The following is a 23,564-nucleotide window of genomic DNA, read 5'->3' on the forward strand; positions in this document are numbered from 1 at the left end:
AGGGAATGCTTGGCAGTTATTCAGCCTTGCAGTTTGATCCCAGGGGAGGATGTGATGCTTGGATGTCACCATCTGCTGCAGCACTCTCAGTTTCCTGGGAATTGCATCACTGTCCAGATTTCCCCCCACCGCTGTTGTGGTTAATGGTGGGATTTATTTATATTTTATTCCATCAGTGCTATAGAACTAGTAAGTTGTTTCCTTTGCAGATCAGGAGCTGCTCCCCTCACGTGGAGCATTCATCAGGTTCCCTTGGGGAGTGGCAGCAGTTCTGTGGAACTGCTACTTTCCCCTCCAGGCAGGCAGGGATGCTTGGCATCTTCACCTTTAGTATCCCTCCTGTTTAAGGGGGAAGAGAGAGAGGAGCAGGCAGAAGAGACACAGTTCAGAATCGAATCGAATCTTAAAGGCAAGGAGTTCAGAGCTTTTTAGTACTGTTTACTGGTTTTACTGTGGGAGTACTGCAGCCCTCCATTAAAATTGTGAAATGTGAGAAGGGATGCATGTTCAGTGAGCCATGGTTTCTTTGCTGTCTCTGTGTCCTGATCAAGACATAGCTGTCCTCAACTACAGATGGAGTCGAGGCTGCTGTCAGAGGGAAAGTGGAGCAAGAAAAGTTGAGTTTTACCTACAGGAAGGAGCTGAGCAACATCCAGGATGAAATGCTCTCCTTAATGTGCTCTGGGCAGCAAGCAACCCAGTTGTAAATGTCTGCCTCACTCTTCTGAAGCTGTTGGCAATACCCAAAATGTGAGTCTGTCTGCTTCCAAGCAGGAAGTTGCTGCTGAGAATGCTGAAAGGGAAAATGCCCCATCTTTCTGTCTTTAGTGCTGCTGGAATAGTGACCTGCAATTTCAGATGTCAGCAGAGAAGTTTAAGTGAAGAATTGGGACTGTACAGTTTCTTTGGAAAATAAAGAAATCCACATGATTTTAACCATTAAACATAGGTACCATCCACTTAACATAAACACTTGTACTGCTGGTGTAGGTCGTGAAGTTTTTGGACAAAGCAGTAAAGTGAGGAGAGTAAAAATGCCCCCATTTTAAGTGGTGATTACCTTCCATACACATATTTATTCTCTTCTTGATGCCTTAGAAAGGATCCTCTGGGAACTTGGCTCTAACATGGCACAATGCTTTCTTGTACATAAACATCTCTCTAAGGTATTAATTTACCAAACTGATTATCAAAACTAAATTTATGAAAAATTTATCTAGTGATGATGTTTGTTGCTGAGTTGATACTGGCTTAGAAGCTTGAAAAAGAAGTGTTCATAATATGCATCCTTATTTCTAGAGATTGGATTAAATGGAAAATTAATCTGCCCTCATGTCTAAATGTTTACTCCTGAAGGGTGAGGGTTGAGGTAACAGCAGGATATTGACAAACCTTTCTAATACTTTGTCTTCATTACGTGCTGCTTACAAATAGGTCATATTTCCTGTTTAACCTCATATAGGCTTTTGGAAGAAACTTGGGTGCTTATTAACCAGCACTTCAGTGGAGTTTGTTAATTGCTGTAGAAAATAAAATCTTGGATTTGTGAGGCTAAATAGGTTGGATAAGAGAGCGTTCTTAATGGAGAACTTCAAGTGTTTGTAATTCTTAAGTTTTAGACCCTTTTTCATTTCCTGGAAAGCTCAAATCTAAATTACAAAAACCCTGTATTCAAACTCTTAAGATGTTTTGTGGCCAGTAAGAAGTATTAGTGATTCACATAGGAAACTTGTAACAAAAATGAAATCTGTCTCATGATGACTCAGAATCTTATGTTTTGAAATCAAAGGCTACTTTTGGGAAACTGGTTTTTGCTGTTTTTTTTTTTAAGACTTAGCCTTTAGAAATTTTTTGAGGTCAGTGTACTGGCTTTACTGGAATTAGTTTTCCTCAGCTCATATGGGGCTATGTATCAGGCATAGTAGAAAGTGGAAGTTACCAAAACAGGACTTTTTGGTAGAAATCGGTTAGGAAAGTAAAACTGCTACTTTGCAGTCAAGAGAGGTCCATTCAGCCAGGAAAATGCAAGGCTTATTTCACTTAAGAAAAAAAAGAATCAAAACCAAGAAGGAAGCAAGGAAATTAAAAAACTGCATTGCCGCTGATGATGGGAATGGCTCTTCCCTGAGAAGACAAATCAGTCACAGATGAGCATCTTCCATTTGGCTCAGATGCTTGTGCGCTTCCTCCTGAGACTGTCTTGGTCAAAATGAACTGGACTCATAGAACCATATTGAATCTGGTTTTGCTGCCTGTGTAGAAATAGCTAGGAAGAAGTCAGAAAGGTGATTGTGTGGCAGGTCCAAGACAGACCCAGGCCATGGGCCACTAGTGAGACACAGGTGCAGTCTTCTGATGGTTCAGGTGAACCTCAAGCAGCAGATACATTGTACAAGAGGTCCTGTAAACACATCCTGATGGGAAACTCCTCCAAATATGCCTCATGTGAACTCCTGTTATTATGGTCTATGAATTTCTAGCAGCTTTTCTCACAGCTTACCAACCTACCAACCTTAATGTGTGGTGTGGAGCAAACATGATGGCAACATGTCTGTCCTGTGGCATCATTACGTGCAGGCAGCTACCTGGGGGATTTCAGGTGGATGACAGACACGTGGCTTAAGACAGGCAATGAAGCAGTCAATTTCTCAAATAACTAAATCTGGTCTTTCGTATACCCAGTATCCTAGATTTATTTTTGAAATGTCAGAGGAATTTCTTAGTGGAGTTTCAAAAGTTTCTGCCTGCTGGTTTCAGTGAAGTTAGGATTGGGATTCTCTCTGTGATTTAACAATATCTTTGTAACACAAAAGTGAGGTGCAAGAAATGTAAGTAACCTTGTTTGAAATTATGCTTTGAATAGTACTTTGATGGCTGATGTTCTACTTGTTTTAAAATACTGGAACAGTATTTTTGAAACAATCAGTGCTTTTCAGGTTTGATTACTGGCCAAAAAGGAACCCTAATAATGTCTGGAGAGGGAGAAGTAGATGTGCACTGCCTAAAAATGCGAAGTGTTTTTGAGGAGTGAACTATTCCTGTACAGAAAAACACATAACATGCTTTGTATATTTTTTTAAACTTGTGCTGCAAACCTGTGTTTTCTTTCTAGCAGGTGTAGAAGGAAGCAGGGTGTGTTATCAGTATTTTTGAGCAATTTCAGTTTGGATCTTTGCAGTAAACTTTGGACTGCGTATTTCCAGATGTGATTGTTTTTTGGGGGGATGGGGAGGGGCGTATTTTATAAACACATACTATTTTCTACCAACTAACCTAAAAAAGGCTTGACGTTTACTCCTCTTGTTTTTCATAGCATGTGCTAAACTTAATTTTATATAATTCAGAAAGGTTATGATTTTTCAAGAGTTACTGATTTGTAAAGGGACACTCTGATTTGCAAAGATAATCTAAAATGAATAACTTGAGGGTTTTTTGCCTTCTGTCAGATAAGTTGTTCAAAACAGAATTCTTGCAGTTGGCCAAACATTGTTCTGACTTTAATCTGGCCTTCAGGTGGAGTTTTCTGTTCCTGTTTTGTACAGACACTCATAGTGAGGGGGAGAACAATGCACATGGAAAGTTACAGCTCTTTGCTTAGTGACTTGCTGTATTGGTATTTTCCTATTTTTAATCACTTCAGACATGAAGATAGGGCATTTTTATTCTCACAGTCCTTCCCTTGACTTTTTTTTTTAATACTCTTTTGTTTGGGACTTTGTTTAGGATATTTAGTCTAACTCACATTTTATCTAAGGTTCTTAATATGCCCCAATACTCTCAGGCAAAAGCTGAGATGTGCCTTCAGCTTTAGCCCTGGTACTGTATTTGTGTATTGAGTGTTCCATGTATAGGTGTACTGTGCTCTATAAGCTGTGATAATTTGACACTGTTCTGACTTTTTTTAGGCACTTCGTCTCAGTAATGTAGCTATGGCAAAAACTACCACTGGTCAAATAGTAAACCTTCTGTCAAATGATGTGAACAAATTTGATCAGGTAAGAGGTATTTCACAGATCTTCCCAAGGAGCTGAAGAAATTGTGGGGTTGGAGTTAAGAAAGTTTTGTTTAAAACTGGTGATTAAATGTTTCTAATGAACATTTCTTCTAGTTGTTTGTTAAATGTAGAATGTTTTGTGTTGGAAGGGACCTTAAAGATCCAGCCTCCTGCCATGGGCAGGGACACCTTCCACTAGCAGTTTGCTCATAACCCCATCCTGCCTGACCTTGAACACTGCCAGGGATGGGGCATCCACATCTTCTCTGCACCACATGTTCCAGTGCCTCACTACCCTCACAGTAAAGAATTTCTTCCTAATATCTAATGTAAACCTATCCTCTTTGAATTTAAAGCTGTTCTCCCTTGTCCTATCACTACATGCCCTTGTCAAAGGTCCCTCTCCAGCTTTCTTAGAGGCCCCCGTTAGGTACTGGAAGGTGCTGTAAGGTCTCCCCACAGCCTTCTCTTCTGCAGGCTGACCAACCCCAACTCTCTCAGTCTCTCCTGAAAGGAGAGGTGCTGCAGCTCTCTGGTTATCTTTGTGGCCCTCTTCTGGATGTGCTCCAGTAGATCTGTGTCCATCAGAGCTGGATGCAGTACTCCAGACAGGGAGAATCCTCTCTTCACCCTGCTGGCCACGCTTCTTCTGATGCAGCCCAGGGTATGTTTGGCTTTCTGGGCTGCGAGCTCACAAAGACATCTCATGTTGAACTTCTCATCCACCAACACCCCAAGTCCTTCTCCCCAGAACTGTTCTCAGACCATTTTTTGCCTAGCCTGTATTTGTGTTTTGGATTACCACAACCCAGGTGCAGGACCTTATGCTTGACCTTGTTGAACTTCATGGGGGTCACATGGGCCTACCTCTCAAGCCTCCTCTGAATGGCATCATATGAATAAATATATTCTCTTAAATTATGGGAGGAAAAGAAGTTTCCCCCTCCCCCCTTAAATATTTTCCTTCTGTTTTTCTAAGCTCAAGGAAACGTTGGTGCGTGAACATAAAAAAATAATCTGCGTGGTAATTTGCTTACTTTCTGTACACCTCAATGTATGTTTACATCTCTGAATCTGGTACAGAATTTTCACTGGATGCTTGAGTACTTGCCCCAGGCAGAAATACTTCCTAAATGTTACTAGGGGTTTAATTTGTTAGCCAAGATGAGAAGCTAATTTTTGGTTCTGAACTATTTGTTTAGGTAACAATTTTCTTGCACTTCTTGTGGGCTGGACCACTTCAAGCTGTAGCAGTAACAGTACTTCTCTGGATGGAAATAGGCCCATCGTGTCTTGCTGGAATGGCTGTTCTGATTATTCTTCTTCCTGTGCAGACCTGCATTGGGAGGCTTTTTTCTTCCCTCAGGTAAGGCTGGGTGTTTTGGGTTGTAGCTGTTTTCTGTGCTGGATTTTAAAATGGGCGTATTGGGTGGAGGCAGAGTATCAGCTTGTGTCTGGTGATATTTTCTGCAGTGTCTTTTATCTTTGCTAATGTTTTTTATAGTTGCTAATGTGAGATGTCTGAATTCCAGATCGTAGACTTGAAGTGATCTGTCTTCCAAACATGCTGAAAATATCTGCTACTCATTAGCTATCCAGTATGTTAAAAGAGTCTTGACTACTTCTGTAGCTACCTTGCTGTACATCTTGGCATAGAATTGTGAAACTTGAGCTTTGCCTTCCTGCAGTGATTCTTAGGGAGTGGTTGCTCCAAAGGTGGTGAGCTCTGCTCTGTGTGACTTACTGGGGTGATACAGGAGTTGCAGCAGAACACTCTGCAAGTTTCTTGTTCAAAGATCTTGCTCTCCATGACTATTATGCAGAGAGAAAAAAGGGGAAGGAACTGAGAGAGAAGGCTAGAAAAAAATTTATTGTGCTGGTTTTGATGCCAGCTATGAGGTTTCCAGCTGCAAGGTTCTAGGCTGTGGAGATAAGAGTTTGCAGTAATTTTCCGTTATCAGGCAAATTTAGTTTGTTTTTCTGTAACTTTGTGCTAAAAAAACCCAACGAGACTTGCCTCTGATGGGATTGTTGAGGCAAGTTCTTGCATCCATGTTTTCTGTTTCTTGTGTAATTAGCCGTGCTTGACTTACATTATGACTTTATAAAAGGCTTTTGCGTGTAATTGGAAATATTTTTGTGTTCTTTACTCACATATGCTTAGGAGTGTTAGGCATCTTTCTTTGCATCTTTTGTCAAATGGGTTCCTTTTAGCTCTTTGGATAAGTAAAATTTCTTTTAGTGAGTTACTGTTTTCTTTTTGGAGTTGTATTTCAAGATAAGTTTTCTAGGCATACTGAGCCTGGCATTGCCATTGCACGGCCAGATATGAAGAGAAAGCTGAGAATTATAAAATGAAAACAATTTGTAGACCTCTTTTATTTGTAACCATTGTGGTAGTCTTCAGTCATTATGTTCATGTGCTGTTTCTCAAATGATGTTCAAGGGCTATTTCTCAAATAGTGATCCACTCAGAGTTCTCTGTCAAATTCTAAGGGCTTTTCTTTTTATGGTAAAGCCTGTTTGTAGAACATTTACTATACGTTCTTAGCTGTTTATTTTGCACTGCATGTGCAATATGCACGCATAAGTATCAAGCTACTTCATTGTTGTTTTTCATTAGTTCTAAATTTTTGAGGTTTGAGTCAATAGTTAGAATACTTAATGCTGACCTAGTGCCTTATCCATGGTGGCAGGCTTTAATATCCCAGTTTTACAGATGGGAAACTGAGGCACAAAGAGATTAAAGACTTGTTCAGGGTCAGACAATACGGTGACAAAAATCTCTTTCTTGAAGGTATTTATTTAAAAACTTAATTAGTGGTAATGTAACGGTGTTTGATGTTTTTTACCCATTCAGTAACAGCCACTTGTTTGGATGCAGTGCAATGGAAAGAATTTGTTAACCAGAAAAACTTCTGCTTGTCTCCATGTGCACAGATCTTTTTATTTGTGGACAGAAATGTGCAATGAACAGAAGGAGTTAATGGTAAAACTGGAATAGATTTTAGCTCTGTAATGATGAGTATGTTCACATGGAAATTGCTGGGAAACTGCATGGATTTAAGGAAATCAGCCTCTGAAGAAGTAATTTAAGGATTAAAGCTTTTGCTAAAATCCAAGCATGCTTGGTGTGGCAGCTAATTTGCGCTATTATTCAGCGTTGTTCTTGTGACTCAGGCTTGTAAACACGCATGCACACCAGTTCATGATGCAGCCATTGGCTTCAGTGCTCTGGGAGTTTGCAGGTATGGATTTGGTACCCTGTGGAATAGTATCTACTGTACTCTGCAGGATTGCTTTTACTTCCACAAGTACAATAAGTTTTGCAAAATGCACGTGACCTAATACGTTATTTTGAGAAACAGTTCAATTATTGGACTGAGGACCATTTTATATGTATATTGTTCACAAGAGCTGAACCTGCTCTGCTCTGCACTGCTTAGTCATGCAGCTGTAGTAGTTATCTAAAGTCCTTTTTCTTGAAGATAAAAACTTGTCTAACTGTTGTGTCAGACATAATTAAAACTCACCAAATACGCCTCATGAAAGCAAAAAGGGATTTTGCAGCTTGCTTATTTAGAATGGTTTTTAGTATCACAAAGGGGACTTCTCAGACAGTGGAAGAGTTTTCAGGTCCTTTCTTATTGCACTCTTGACATGCTACATGGGCATGAGTTGGACTGATCTGTTTGTATTCTGAACTTAATATTTTTAAAACTGGGGATGGCTTTCTCTGCTGTAAGTTACCATCAATGCACTGGATGTCTGTGTACTTGAAGCCACTATACAGTATCACTGAGCCCATGGCTTCTGGTGTGTACATACAAAATATGCTTATTGAAAAGTAGGGGAGTGTAACTTAAAAAAAAACCAAACAAAAAAAACACTCTCCCCAGCCTCTTGAGCATTTTAAAGCAATTTGAAACAGGATGGTTACTGTGGTGACATTTCATCAAGAAAACTGAAAAATTGGTTTATGAGAACTACAGCCTTTTTTGACTCACACTATTTTAAAAAAAGAAACCTCTGTTAACTGTATTATTCATCTTCTACCTTCTGTTGTGTGGAGACCAAGCCTGGAAGTTAGGTGACTTTCAAGATTGTAGGTGAGAATTGTTTGCTGCTGCAGAGACATGAATAACACGTTAAATTTTGCATTCTGCAGTGGTGGTGTGTGTATGGGGAAGAAATTATGAGCTCTTACATTCTTTAAGGAATTATTTTTGTGTTACTATTTCTTTTTGAAAAAGGAAGAGATGAAGTAGCGAAGATAATCTCGTTCCATGTTGGTATGGTTGGTTTAAGTTATTTTCCTCAGTGTTAATAAGAATCCTTGATTGCACTAGGGCCAAGTTTCTAAATGCCTTTTGTCAGTTCCCTTGTATAAATGTTTTTTAATACCCTGCTTCAGCCATCCTAACATTTATGGAATGCTGGTGCTGAGAAGTTTTTTTAAAATGGTGAGTGGGTGCTTGAAATTCTTTCAACTTGTGTTCTTTAAATATGGTGATTTCTTCCAGTGTATCAGAGAGATCTTACAGGGGACAGGTTAAGCTGAGAAAGCCCAGTCACCCCTTCTAAAAAGATTTCTTTTTTTTTTTAATGATCTCTGAACCTTAACATTCATTGGTATATGCAAAAATAAGTAATTTAGCAGATAAAGGTATGTTTTAGCAAAATAAGGTCTACAATAGCTCTCTGTGTAATAGAATTGTAATAAGATCTATTAGCATGATTTATGCATTCATTATGTGGCATCTAACTTCCAATGCTTTTTTTTCTGATCAAAATTGTGACTTTATTATTTTATTATAAATTTTTTCCATTTTTTCATCAGTGCAAATATAATGTGGAACTAAACCAGATGTATTTAAGTTAGTGTTAATTACAATTAATGCTTAAATAACATTTTTTTAAAGAAACCATATCTAGATTATCTAATAAATTACAGCTCATGTACTAAGTAATCTCTGCTTCAGCTACAGTTAATCCTAAAAAGTCACAAATGAGGCCAGTTTCTTTAACAACATCAAAAGAGCCTTATGACAAGAGTGGTTGTTTTGGCATTTTGAAATCTTTTTAAAGTAATTTTCTGATTTTTGTTTCATTTTGAATGTAATAGTTGTGAATGTTTTCATTTGTGGCCTTTTGGGTGCACAGATACGTTGTTTAAGGAATACTCTGTGTTTGCACAAACTGAGATGTATTTCTGAGCATTGAATCAACTCAGTTCCCTGAGAACCAGGAACACAAACATACCAGGTCTGTCTGCTGTGTGCCAGCTTTAAGATTCTGGTCTTCAGGAAAACCCTTTAATGCAATTACAGTAATGTAAATTGTCTTTACAAGTAGAAGCAAAAACTTCATAAATATGTGATCGTGAATTGTCTTCTTTAGGGAATCTGAGATTTTTTCCTTCGTCCTATTTTCCAGAAGCAAGACAGCTGCCTTAACAGATGTCAGGATTAGGACCATGAATGAAGTGATAAGTGGTATGAAGATAATAAAGATGTACGCTTGGGAAAAATCATTTGCAGAACTTGTAAATGGTTTAAGAAGGTAATCCTGGAAAGATACAGCTTGGTGTATGACCAGTGTCATTTTCCATGTTTTACATGTGAATAAGTGCTTTATTTTGTGCTTTAAAATGCAGTTTACTTGTACTTTTTGAGCTTTTTTTTGGTTTTTTGTTTAAATTTTATATAGCAAGAGTATAGGAATGAAGATACATTCTAAGGGAATAAAACATTAAAAAACCCTCCAAACTTTGATAATTCTGGCTTTTCTTATGCTTCCTCTAACAGTTGTGTTTAAAACAAGCAACTAACTCACCTGTAGCAAAGGTAGAATGGAAAAGCAGATCAGAAATTCCCTTGTTTTTCAACTGGCAAGGCCAGCTGAGTTTGGTATCCTAAGACATTTCATTTCAGAGGTCCATTCACATCAGATTAAAAGTTTTTAATAAATTTGATTTTCAATCAGTATTTGCCCTTTCACGTGACACTGTAACAGCATTCATTGCTAAAGGATAAATATAGTTCGGGTGCATATTTCTCATAATGTAATTTTCATGTTGTTTCCCTTTCCACCATATGAATAGAAGGTGGTTATCCTGTTGCAGATTATCTGACTTTTTTGTTTTAAATGTTTTATTTTGGAAATAGTTTTCTTTAAAGGAATTTTTTTCCTATACATCCATGTGCAGGCTTGCAAACTTGCAAATGTTCCCTGAGATGTTTCTTCCCATGCACATAATTGTTTCCTCTGTTGGGTTATAGGATCCTGTGCTGATTGAATGTTTATGACTGATGGGAAGCTTTTCTGTCTTGCATGGAGCCAGAGAGGATATTTCTTTATTGAAAGCTTCGTCAGTGGGTGTATTCACATCACTACATTTTAGATTCCAAGTTCAACACCTCATTAGGATTAGAGGCTTCCTTTTTAATGTTGGAAAGAAAGAAGATCTTCCAGAACACATCTTAAGCCCTATTCCCTTTCCTTAAATGTGTTGTGGAAAACTGTAGTTAAAAGTCTTAAATTTAGCTAGGTGATTTATTGTCCAGTATTTCCACGCTGGCCCTTGATGGTGGCTAAGATGCCATCTGAACTCCTGCATTGCTCTTTTTTCTTGTGTCTGTCCGTATTAGTTTCCTTTTGTGTAAGTTTGTGCCTCAAGACAGTGTAATATATTGTATTCAGCCTGCAGGTAGGCTGTAATTTATCTGGTATTTATGGAGAGTAGCACAAAAAACTTGCTGATTATCCACAGATAAAGAGAGGATTATTAAGGATTATTAAAGGGTGGGAAAAGCGTTTCATCCAGGGTTATGGAAGTAATTGAATTAGACCCAATTCAAATAGTTTACATACAAATGTTCCTTCTCTGTACTCTGGAGGAGATCAGAGATTGTGAACCCTTAAGCTGAAAAAATAAGTCTTTGAAACTTTTAAAAGTCTGTTGGTTCAGCCAGTTGGCAAGTATAGTGGGAAAGTTGGTCACTTAATTTACTTCAAATTGTATAATCACAACTTGAGTTTCTAATCTTAATGTATAGTTCCAAGTGGAAGGTGATCAGCATTATTAAGATTTTCTCTAAGAATTGTCAGAATATTTGGAAAGAGAAATTAGGAATTGTTTAAGGATTTTGTATTTGATAGTATTAAGTAGACAAAGGTAGAGTATATGGAGAAGGAGTAAATTGTTGTGACTCTCTTGATAAAGAAAAATTATTATTTTCATGAGGAGGTAAGCCTGCTAGCATCCACATTGTCGTAGATGATAGTGCAGTAACATTTTGAGGCTTGGACTTGATGAGTCATTTAGAAGTGAAAACTGCAATTTAACTGAAATGGAAATTGAGAACAAACACATCAGCTGCTTTTCAGTTGCTGGAGGGAGACTATGTGTCTGTACAGTACTTCAATCACTATTTAGCTTGGGCAGTGACTGGCAGAACAATTGGCCTCACAGATCAGTATTTTCTTGATTTATGAACCAGAATTCCTAGAGCAAAAGAGGCCAGGAGCAGGGTCCAAATTGGGAAGGATTTAGACTGAGATGAAAGGAAATACGCTAAATCCTGTGATACAGCTTGAGGAGCAGCAGCTGAATTATGGCAGATACTTGGGCCGTGGGCAAACTCTTGATCTTCTGGAAATTGCCCTGTTTTTTTTCAGCTTCAGAGTATGTATTGTCGTGAGTTTTGTGACTGAACTCTACTGGATTTTGATATTGGAAGGATAAGGAGTTTGTGGATGCTTGGCCTTTATACGGGGTTTTTTTTTCCTCTTTGCTATTGCATGCAATCAAAAAATATTTGAAGCAGATTAGAATCTGAAGTAAAATACTAGTTTGACCAGAGAAGAAGAAAATAGTACCTTAGTTTTCTGTCTCCAAAAAATAATTATTTTCTATAGCTATTAAGATATTAAATGTAATTAATTTCTCCTCTCAATTTCCAAGCCTCTTAAATTCCGGTTGGTGTTTTTTTTGTTTGGTTGGGGGTTTGTTTTGTTTTTGTTTTTTTTTGTTTTTTTTTTTTTTTTTTTTTTTTGTTGTTGTTGTTGTTGTTGTTGTTGGTTGTTTTTGGTTTTGTTTTGTTATTTACCATATAACATGTTTTCTTCACAGTTGTTTACATATGAGCCGGGGTGGTGCAAGGGGAGGAGAAAGGCTATGAAAATAAAATCCTGAGAGGGGGTTTCCCTCATCCTATTGTTGAGGGTAGCAGTAGTGGGAGAGATTGATGTGTTTATGTTTTGCATTTTTAGGAAGGAGATTGCCATGGTTATGAAAAGCTCCTACCTTCGAGGACTGAACTTAGCTTCATTCTTTGTGGCAAGCAAAATAACAGTGTTCATGACTTTCATGTCGTATGTACTACTGGGCAACAGTATCTCAGCGAGCCGGGTGTTTGTGGCAGTGTCCCTGTATGGGGCAGTGAGACTCACAGTGACCCTGTTCTTCCCTGCGGCTGTTGAGAGAGTGTCCGAGTCAGTGATCAGCATCCGGCGGATCAAGGTAGCGTTACTGACTGGGAGGGTGTGTGGATGTCTTCTCTTACTCTGCTGTCGTTTTAAGGTCGCTGACAAATGTGGCCTTACTGTGGTTTTGCACTTAAAATAACCTGTTTTGGAAACAGAACATGTTGGTGTGAATGCAGGTACAAAAAACAGGACATGCACTGTAGGGTAGGCTGAGATGTAGGAGAAAAGTGTGCATGGCAAGGAGGTGGTGTAGACATTTCTGAAGTAAGAGGAACGTGTGTACAGATACACAGGCATGCTGGGATTGGGGTTTGAAGAACGAAGTAGGCAGATGAGAACCATAGGATTCGTATTTCACACTGCCCTACCCTGTCATCTGTGGAGGACAGGTCTGAGTGCTAGCTTTTGTCTTGTGGCTGCTTTCAGTACTGGAGTGAAGACTCAAATTCATTAAGAATGAGCATTGGTAGTGCCAGTGTCTGGTGCTAACAGAACAAGAAGAGTGTCTTGTACAGTATGGACTGCTGTGTTAAAATGCTTGACTTTTCATCACTCTCTGACAAAACCTGCTGTCTGGAGTCTGAGCAGTACCTCTGTGCCTGTAAAAGCCTAGCAGTACTCTCCCTGCCCTCCCATGGCTCCTGACATCCTCCTCCTGCCTCCTCATAGTTACTGCTTTCTGTAAGTCTTCAGCAGCTATCTCACATCTGCAAGCTCTTAGCTAAGTACTTGTTAACTAGTCTTGGCTTCTATGATTAAGACCTTCCTTCTCTTCCCAGAATATTGTTTGCTGCTGCCTATTTAAGGTCTTCACTTTTGACTCTGAGTCAAAGCATGATAGAATTTTTTGGGTTTTGTCATAAAATTGTGGTAGCTGTTATCCTTGGAAGTTTTCTGTGGAAATAGCCCCTTTCCTTTCTGAATGTGTTTGGGCTATTTATAATCCAGCATCAGGCAAGGTGTGGTAGAAATGTGGCTGTGGAACAAAGTGCATGCTTATGCAAATTGAAGGAAAGGTTTGCTGACTGGGATGTGATATAGAAGTTCAGCAGTGAAAGTGCAGTGAGCCAGTTATGCAGATGTTAGCAGGTTTCTTTTTTGGTTAATGTCCTGGACTTTAAAATGAGGAAATGTTCAGATAGTGTGCTGTCTTCTATTGGTCACTTGAAGAAGGCTTACTAGAGACAGTGGACAGCTGCTTACTGTGTCCTCAACATTCTTCCAATGAAATAACATAAGCCTTTGCCATCAAAGCAATGGAATGAGAAGGTGTTGCAGTGAGGGTTTCACCTCTTTTGTACAGGTAGAGGAAGTTAAACAATTTAAAAGTTGTTAGTGATTCAAGGAAGACAGGACAGGTTCTTAAGGTCCATTTCTTTCTGGAATTCTTTATTGAACAGTTGATTGTTAGAGTCCTTTCCTATTAAATCTGCACTTTTGGAGGCTTTTGGGAGGGAGAGCGAGCTAGTTAGAAGTATGTTGTTGTAGTTGTCCATTGCTTTGGAAATGTAATTCTTTGATCAGTTTGTGATTGTTTTTTCCAACCCCGTAATTAATGTTCTGTATGCTGCTTTCAAAAAACGTGTTTCCATTCTCAGTCTCACATTAGGCAATATCCTCTGCTTTTCTTTCATTGCAGAACTTTCTGATGCTTGATGAAGTCTTGCACTTCAAGCCACAACTGCATGGCAGTAATGAAAATATCATTCTCCATGTCCAAGATTTGACTTGCTATTGGGATAAGGTAAATGTACTTAAATATTAAGTATATTGGTGCTGCTGGCATTTGAAGTCTAAAATGCAGTGTGGGTCTGTATAGTGTGCTGGTATTTTGTACTCCATCCTTTGTGTATGAGAATCCTTTCAGTATGTTTAGCTAACTCTGTAGAATAGTACTGAAAACACTATCGAGTGCATCTTAAAAGTAGCTATTCCTTAATAGTATACTAAATGAAAAACTTTGTATTTCTATGGGAAAATATGTCCTCTTATTAAGCAGCACTGTATTATGGCTGAGGTACTTAAATTGGAATTAAGGACAGACAGCACAGCAAGGTGGGCCTTATCGTGTGGGGTTTTTTTCTGTGAACTGAGTGCTTGATCAGTCCACTAGTCTAGAACCATTACAATATTGTACTTCTCACAACAGACTTGGAAGCTTTAGAGACGCATCAGCACGTATTTGTTGCTCTGTATTTTGAGACTGTTCAGCTGCACCTTTTTTTCTGCTTAAAATGCACCAAACTCGCCAAAATGGCTAGAAAAAGGGATAATAAACAGGTGATAAATTTATTTTGTATTGCTTTTATGTAAGCAAGGCAAAGGTTGACTGTTTCTGTTATCAAACTTTAATTGCTATGGTAAGAAGCAATTTGTGATGAATTGTTGGCACTATTACAACCTGCCAGTATCCTCACACAAGAGAGACTTCAGTCTCCATTATAAGTGCTGAAAGCTCTAAAAATGATTTTTGCATATAAATAATTTGCATGCAAATAAGACATCATATATTTCCCTTTCTAAACCCTGTTCCCCTCCCTGTGCTATGTCCCTAGGAGGATCAGGTGTGAAAACATATGTGAGGATCTACCTACTGCTACTCTGCTGCAAAAGAAAATTGCTATTTTATGCTGCTTTACTTTCTTAGAGTTCTGTGTGACAATAATATTTCTGAGGCATTGACCAAGTTTTTAAAAATGAATTGATATGAAAGACTTGATTTGAATACATTCTAATGCAAAATGCAATGTATTGCTTAATCTTCGTTTTCTTCTCAAACTGACTTTGGTAGCACCATTAACCATTTATAGGAAATGGTTGCATAATGTGCCCATAAAACTTTTTTTTTTTTTTCCGTGACTTGTTTATATTGCATAAAGCAGGGTAGCATGACTGGAATTACTGGTTTCCTTTCAATTTAAAAAAAACCCAAACCAACAAGCCATCCACAAAACTGTTAATGTAACTTTCATTTTGATATTTAATTGCAGTGTGCATGGGAGAAGAACAGTTCTCTCAGAACTGTTAAGATCTGCTCACAAAGTTTCTCTTACATACTCTTACAATGATGCAAAATAATGTTATAGAATGGCTCACTGAAAAAGGTGATAAGTTCTGATAGAGACGAGTTCTGAAAGGAATAATATAAATATGTTATCCTTTGTTTAGTAGAAGGCCTGGCTGGCTACCCTGACTAAGTTTCTCAAGACACTTTGGATGTCTGTACAGACACTGTACAGCTGGATGATAATTTTTTTTATTTATAGAGATTGTGTGCCAAAAGTGATATTTAAAAAACCAGCCAACAAGCAGCCCACGAATCCAAAATCACTTGAAGTAAAAAAAGGATTATTAGCTACACTTTCAGGAAAACAACCTAACATGGTGTATTGCAATTTCTCAAAAGATAAACAAAACCAATTAATTCCTGGTCACACTCTTGTTTCACTAAGGCAAGTATTATCTTGAGTACCACAGGCTAGTCTGATACCAGCATGGAACTAGAGTTTCTTCAGTACAGCTTTTTACTGGTGTTTCTTGAGTTTACAGAACAGTCTGTCTGCTCAGCTGAGCAACTTCAGATTTAAAATTTCAGCGTTTGAACAGAGGCCAAATTTGCTGCCCCTGGAAGGATCATTCTTGTGTCCTCTTGTCCTTGCGTTCTCTGCCTGTTGCCTCCCTTATGCTGGCTGTTAATGCTAGTTTGTATGACCTTGTGGTGAAGCAGTTTGGAGGAATAAAGCAATAGAAAATGAATCACTTTTAATGAGATTAATTCTGATAGCTGAGTCCTATGAACAGCCTTGGTGTAATGAGTTGTCAGGTGACCTTAGCTGCCATATTAGTCTGTGCTCTAATTTAAGTGCCTCAGTTTAGTGCCTAAAAATAGGTGTGATGAATTCAGGACAAATTGTCTTTAATTATAAGGAATGCTATTTTGCAAAAATATCATGCCCCTTAGGTGTGTGTGGCTGTGCTGTTTGCCTGAATTACTATTTTTGTGTTGGCTCCGTGATACCTTCCAGTACTGCTTTAATATATAATATGGCAATAATAGTTAAAAAACTTTTTAAAAAACTTTCTGTAATGTTTTTTGGCTCTTACTTTATATTTTTTAAAAAATTTTGATGTGGGAGGAAATGTCTTTGTACTTCTGTCAATACAGAAGCACAACCTCAAGAGGTCTCAAGAAGGGCCTGTGTGTCTGGAAGCTTATTTATTTTTTCCATGTAGACATTGTTTTAGTAAGAGATATTTTCTGTTCCTGCAAACTCCGTATTAAAAAAAGAAAATCTTTGGCTGCCATAAGTTGGTAGAGTTCTCCCGACCTTAGCGCTAGGTGAGCGCCTGAGCTGTGTACTCTGGACAGAGGAGTCAACTTCGGGATCAAATGCTGGCTGGGGAGGCTGGTGGGGTGGTGCGGGGAAAAGGAAAAAAGTGCCACCCGTTGATGCCACCTTGTGGAAATTCACAGTAGCGGCGGAAGTGGTTTAGCAGAGCTGCACAAGGAGCCCGAGTTCAGCTCCTCGCAGTGTGAGGATCTCATGCGAGCCCTGCGGTGCTTCCGTGAGCTCTGGGAGTGGGACTGCCTGCCTGCGGTTTCTCCTGTCACGAGTGAGCACGGGTGTGCTATCCCGGCTATCCCAGCCGTCATAGATATGGATGGATACTGGTCTTCTGTTTTTCCCAAATGATTTGAAATGAATTGCAGGCTTCCTCCTTTTGCAGTCCCCGAACTTTTTTGTCTTGTGTCACCTTTTTGTATGGAGTTAGGTGGTGGCCTCTTCAGCCGCTTGAACTTCAAAAGGTGGCTGGAGATTTTAAGGTATTCTTAACCATGCTGTTCTGTTTTTGGAGCTTAAGGCTGGGTTTTCGTTTGGTCCTTTAACTGGAGTACTAGTTTGGGGATTTTGTGTGTATTTTACTGTTTGCATTTTAGTGTCAGTCATGCTTAGTGCAGGCAAAGATGCATGTAAAGGCAGATTGTGTTACAAAGGTGTTTTGCTTTATTGAGAGGGAGCTGCACCAGGTCCTTAGAAATTGCTGTTTAGCATAGCTGTTAAAGACATGAGCATCCTTTCTTTCCACAAGTAGGCATTTCTGCAACTGTGATAGAAGAGGTGCAAAATATGTTGGGAAATAAGCTCATACGTAACATAAAGGATAATATTAATATTAAACAGACAATCCTAGGGTAGTGTATTTTCACACAAATAGCCCACTACATCATCCACAAGAAGTCTGTGAGAACACCCAGCATACAAGACGAGGTTCTGTAAAATCAAATGTCATTTTTGTGGTTTTACTTTGGATAGAGCCTTCACTAGAGCAAACACAGTCCTGGCTTTCCTGAGGCTCTGAGAGCCTCAGCCCTCCATTTGTCTGTGTGCTCGGAGTCACTGAGCGTGTCTGGGGCTGGGAACGCTGGTGTGGTGGCCAGCACAGAGCTTGCGTTTCCCAGGATGCCACCCAGATATGTGGGCTCTGAGGAAGCACTGCTTCTGCTGCCTGTGGCCTCCTTATTCCTTGAAGGCTGCCTTGAATGCCTCCTTATTCCTTGAATGCTGTTTTACCTGTGTTGCATGTTTGTGGTGAAGGATGAGGGTCTTTCAAAAGTGTGAATTACTGGAGAGGCAAAAACTATATGCCTGACAATATGGTGGGCCTGGGGACTGGTGGTTTATAGTGATGTATGCACATTGTTTTCTGTGTCTAAATATTTATTTTGATGGTTTATATTTCATTACTGAGAAATCCTAACTTTTTCTCAAATCCACAGAGTTCAGAAACCCCAGCACTACAACAAATTTCGTTTACTGTCAGACGAGGGGAATTACTGGCTGTGATTGGTCCTGTAGGAGCTGGAAAAGTAAGTCTTAATAATAATTTTGTAAGGCTTTTGAGTCTATTATATGTGAAAACTAGAAACCTGAAAATGTACAGTTCCTTTATGTGTATAATTACACATTCCACATCAAGATACTGGCATTCAAGACATGCCGATGGCCGTCTGGCTGGGGAGGAGATGGTGTGGAGTTAAACTTTAGTACTTTGTATGTTGCTTCAAGACTGCATGAAAAAGGTTCTAGTGCTTTTCTACTGTTAGCAGTAGTTTGAGTGACAGGCTGAAATAGGCCATCATGCCAGTAAACACTGCTCAATCTCTGTGATGTCTTTAATGCAACCAAACTTCTTAATTTTAATTTTTTTTTTTTTAATCTTTTCCAGTCTTCACTCTTAAGTGCCGTGCTTGGTGAACTGCCTACAGACAAAGGTTTGATAAACGTTACTGGAAGAATTGCCTATGTTTCTCAGCAGCCTTGGGTGTTTTCTGGCACTGTAAGAAGTAATATACTGTTTGACAAGGAATATGAGAAAGAAAAATATGAAAAGGTTTTGAAAGTTTGTGCTCTTAAAAAGGTAAGGCTTTCTCTTTGTGTATTTTCTTTCCAAGATGTTTAGTTTTATTTTAGTGTTCTTTCAGATCTGTGGTATGTGCTGCGATGTAAAATATATGGGATTGTTATTAGTAGCGTGTGAAATAATTCCGTTGCTTGTAAAAAACACGTGTAATTGTTTTTGCCATCCCTGTGGAAGCATCATCTTCTAATTCCGAAAACTTACACTAGGGGGAGGTATAGCTTATGGGAAGCACTGACAAATTTGGGAAAAGCTGTTCCCTATTATTTCATAATTACATTTTAGCCCTTTTCACGTGTATTATGGTAGGGGTGTGTGCAAATGCAATAAGAGGCAGAAAACAAATGATCAAGCTAGCACTCTCTGTGACTTCCATTTTTTAAATAGCCTATATGCTTTCCTTTGAAATAAATGTCATGTTTGCTGTGTATTATGCATTGCCAACAGCTATCAAAAGAATCTTAGGGCTATATACTGGAGAACTTGCTAAACCCAAGTATTTTTATGAAAAAATATATTTGAAAGGTTTGTGTGCAAAGGAGTTTGTGACATGAGATATAGAAGAGGATTAAGCCAGATTTGTCAAGAAACAGACATTTTGCTTGGCAGCTAAAAAGGTTTTGTGCAGCATGTTATGGTATTTCTGTCAGCAGCAACACAGGTGAAAAGCAGATGGTTACTGTAATGAACATTTTTTGCAGCTTTTTATACTTGACAGATAGAGTTTTAGTATCTCCTGCTGATATTCAGTCGTACTGTTGTCTAAACTTAAGGTTTTAATGACTTTAAAAGACAGCAAACAGCATTAAAAAAATCCCCACTTCATATTTGATGGTAGATTTGCTTTCATAGTTTTCTTGCAAATTTATGTATCTTATAAAAGCTGTGAATAAGCTTTCAGAATATGCTTTGTAGCTTAATGTAAAACTTCTGTATTTCCTGAATAGGAAATACAGTAATACGACATGGAACACGGTATAATTCTGTTGTTTTATCCACATTCCTGAGCTCCCATATTAACCAAATCTGTGTGATGAATGTTGTAGTTATTTCTCTTGAATACATTGCAGTAAGAATAAAAACAATGCAGTATTTAGGGACACTGGCAAGATAATTTACCAATAATAGTTCAGTTTTTAATTTTTGTGTCAGCTAATTTTGTTGTAATAAAAATGAATACATTTACTGTTAGACTTTTTAGTATTTTATTTGATTTTCTGAATCGCCAGTAGATAATCCTTTTAAGACTAAGGATGGTAGTGCACTTTCTTCTGGCCAAGCTGTAGAAAAAGTGAACTTTAGGATCTCATCTATTTTTTCCGCTTTCTCAATTACTGTTTGCTGAAAATATGGAATCATAAAGTAACTGCAGATATTACGTTGGTATGAAACCGTGTATTTTAATGTGATATGTTAATACTTTCCAAATAAGTAAATGTTATGTTGAAACAGCTTTGTTGGTCTTTGAAGTTAAAATGATTTAAAAAAATATATTTTTATCTGTTCTTTCACGTTCACAGGACTTGGAATTGTTAGCAAATGGTGACCTGACAGTAATAGGAGATCGTGGAGCTACTCTGAGCGGGGGACAGAAGGCCCGTGTAAATCTGGCCAGGCTAGTGTTTTTTGCTGTTTCTAAAATTTATAAATTGTCAGACTTCAGTGACTAAAGTAAACTAATGTAAGACTTTGTGATACTGACATGTCTTTAAACCTTTTAGAGCTGTGTATCAAGATGCAGACATCTATCTTTTGGATGATCCACTGAGTGCAGTAGATGCTGAAGTCGGAAGACATTTGTTTGAAAAGTATGTTACTGCTTTATTTTCATTTAAAACACGATTGTTATATTGTAATTCCTTGTAGAAAAACTTGAGAAAGCATTTCTGGGGAGATGGATTTCATCACAAAATGTAGTACATTCACTTTCTGATTCGTTTTTCCCCATTCTATGTTATTGAAAGATAGAGGGTTTTTTTCCCCCTCTGTGTTTTGTGGATTTTGTTCTTTATTTTTAAAAGCCCTGTAAAAATCTGTTCTGAAGATATTATAAGTAGAATTATTCTTAAAGTAATATATGCCATTTTCTTGAGGAAAATGTCGAATACATACATGAGTGTGAGGGTTTATGAATAATGGGGTTTATGAATATTAGTACTGAGTGAAGAATAAAATGAGGTGGGATTTTAAATCGCTTCTTAGTTTGCTACAACTTGCCTAATTCAAGTGGTTGAAGGAAAGGACAGAACTGTCTTAGATTGTTGAATAATTTTTCTTTTTCTTTGAATGGTTGAAATTTCACTTGGGCAGGTGAAAGGGCATGTGGCCTGCAGAGTAGACTGCAGAGAGCAAAAATAGAGGGAAAAGAGAGTGTACAAGTTTACTGTGTAAGAGAGGGATTCTGGACCTTCCCCCATTCCCAAAGAAAGAGGAGAGTGTTCGTTAAAAGTCAGGTTCCCTTCTTGGTGAGTTTCTTCATCTCCATCTCTCTGAAACTGCCAAATCTAAGGCACATAGGTGAACATGAGAGTAATCTGGTTAGTCCCAGCCAGTGTTTTGTCCTTGCTTCTTCACAGCTTGCTACTCTCTATTTTAAAAGGCATGATTTAGAATTTGTTAGAAGGAAAAACTTCCATTGATAGAATTCAGTGGTCTTTGGTTCAGGCGTTCAGTAAATGCATTTTGTTTAGCATACTTGCATCCTTTGAATTCCACACTCCAAATACATGAATTAATTTGGTTTTACTGTTGTTCCCTCCTAGGTAATCATAAAAACTTGCAGAAATCTTGTAGAAATGGTCACAGAAATTGTATTGAGTAGCAGTGGCATGCACATTATTTTTTCTCCATACAGGGAAGCTTTTAGTATCTAAATTTGAAAATTGTACATCCTGTTGATGTTTGCAGTTTCAAATCTGGACCCTCTGAAACCCCATTAATGTTTTGCTTTATTTTATCCATTTCTTTGAAAGGCTACTGTTTGTTTCCATCAGCTAGTATGGAGTAAGGGTTTTATGATGCATTTTATGTTCATTTTTCCCCTGCCACGTCTGATAGATGGAGTTCATCACCTCTGTAGTTCACATATGCTATCAAATTCCTTTAATGCCTATTGAAGCTTTCGAGGCTTCAGGTGCTGCTTTTCTGTTTCTGCACAAGATCTCTCTGCAACTCCAGCATCTGTATCAGTGCCTGAGTTCTGAAGGTGCACCCACCTGAGCTGTTAACCTGTCTCTCCCTGAAGTCTTAAGGTCTCTTCATGAAGAGGGAAACAGGAAAGTACCGTGATGCCTTGTGAAGGAGGTCAGGCTGCCTCTTCAGCTTATTCTGCTTTTCATGTGAGCTGTGACACTGGCAGCATCTGCATTCTACTGCAAAACTGGAAGTGTGGATTTTTGCATGTGCAAAACCACAAAGGAGATAGAAGCCATTGCTCTGGGAGCATAGCATGTGTTTTGCTGATAAATGTGTGAAGATGAGGAGGAATAAGGAGGTTATCTCAGAGAATTTGAAACTCAGAGAAGTAGCTGGGTTTTTTTCTGTACTTTTATTTTTTCTCCCCAACTCCAGATCAGATTAAGCAAAACACATAAAAGTAGAATGAAAGCATTTTTTGGAAAATGGACTGGGTGGAGTAGTAGTGGGAAGGAAAACTAAGCAATGCCTTCCTGCACAAGTTTTTAAGGGAGGGTTTTTTACAAACAGAAGTTGTCTTGTGAGGCCTTCATGGAAGCTGTAAAGGTGCTGGGGGTAGTGGGGAGAGCGTTATGTTCAGTAAGTTGCTTTGAAAAACAAGGCAATGCATGTACTTTATTGCTTCCTGAATAGTGCTAGAAATGTGGAGAAGACAGAGAGCACTTGGGCAAGAATTATTTCTTAGAACATGGTGCTGAGGAATGTCCAAAACACCACTTCATGCAGGCTGCCCCCCCAGGAGTCCAAACCGCGAGGCTTAAAACAATGGGCGAGATGGAAGAAACGGGGGATTTTTTAATGAGAATCTGAAGTGGATATTGTTCAGTTCACTCGCTGGTTTTTTTCTTGTAATTTTATATTAAAGTTGAAATTTTTTTGCAAGTGTCTGGTCTATGTGTTTACATCAAAGGTATGTCCCTAGTAATTCCCCAAAGCTGTGGTATGTGGATGGCTGGTTTATTACATTTGCTGCTTTTCTGTGTTCTATTCAGCTACTGCAGTGAGCAGTTTAAAATACATAAATGCTTTTCAAATGAGAAAGAATGCAAGTAGCACAGCTCCAGTGGGAAAACAGACCATGATATTATTAATAAGGGATTGTGGCTCTTAAGAATTTCTTTGTGATACAGACAAGTTGTTCTGTGGATGATGGAGCAGATAAAGCCAGTTTTTCAATTAATTCCTTTTTCCTGGTCAGATTCCTTGGGACCTAGGGAGGTATAAACTGAAGATTTCCTATTTTTTTGTTATTTGTTGCCTTTTTTCCTGTGACTTCTCTTGATAGTTAATAGTAGGCATGCTTCAGCCTTTTTCCAGTGGGGAGTTGCCAGTATAGTTACATGGTTTTTTTACATATTTGTATGTGGATATGAAAATATGCCTTTATTTTATATTTATTGAAATAAAAATAGCTTTTAATTAGCTTTTAAGAAATCCTATATTTTGAGGCCTCTAGTTTCAAAAT

General features: G+C 38.4%; 1 protein-coding gene across 3 annotated transcripts in view; it reads left to right on the plus strand.

The window, feature by feature from the left end:
- The window catches only part of ABCC4 (ATP binding cassette subfamily C member 4 (PEL blood group)), a 145,268-nt gene that overhangs the window by 16,909 nt on the left and 104,795 nt on the right, over positions 1-23,564 (plus strand). For all 3 annotated transcript variants that reach the window (XR_011149211.1, XM_069008363.1, XM_069008371.1), the window contains exons 5-13: positions 3,906-3,995; positions 5,197-5,360; positions 9,431-9,556; positions 12,269-12,518; positions 14,124-14,228; positions 18,264-18,353; positions 18,713-18,904; positions 20,425-20,519; positions 20,626-20,712. Coding sequence is in view for 2 of the 3 variants with exons in the window: in XM_069008363.1 (XP_068864464.1) it covers positions 3,906-3,995; positions 5,197-5,360; positions 9,431-9,556; positions 12,269-12,518; positions 14,124-14,228; positions 18,264-18,353; positions 18,713-18,904; positions 20,425-20,519; positions 20,626-20,712 (1,199 nt within the window). In the remaining variant the exon portion in view is untranslated. The remainder of the gene's footprint in view (positions 1-3,905; positions 3,996-5,196; positions 5,361-9,430; positions 9,557-12,268; positions 12,519-14,123; positions 14,229-18,263; positions 18,354-18,712; positions 18,905-20,424; positions 20,520-20,625; positions 20,713-23,564) is intronic.

This window comes from Aphelocoma coerulescens, chromosome 1, assembly GCF_041296385.1.
Source record: "Aphelocoma coerulescens isolate FSJ_1873_10779 chromosome 1, UR_Acoe_1.0, whole genome shotgun sequence".
Lineage (NCBI taxonomy): Eukaryota > Metazoa > Chordata > Aves > Passeriformes > Corvidae > Aphelocoma > Aphelocoma coerulescens.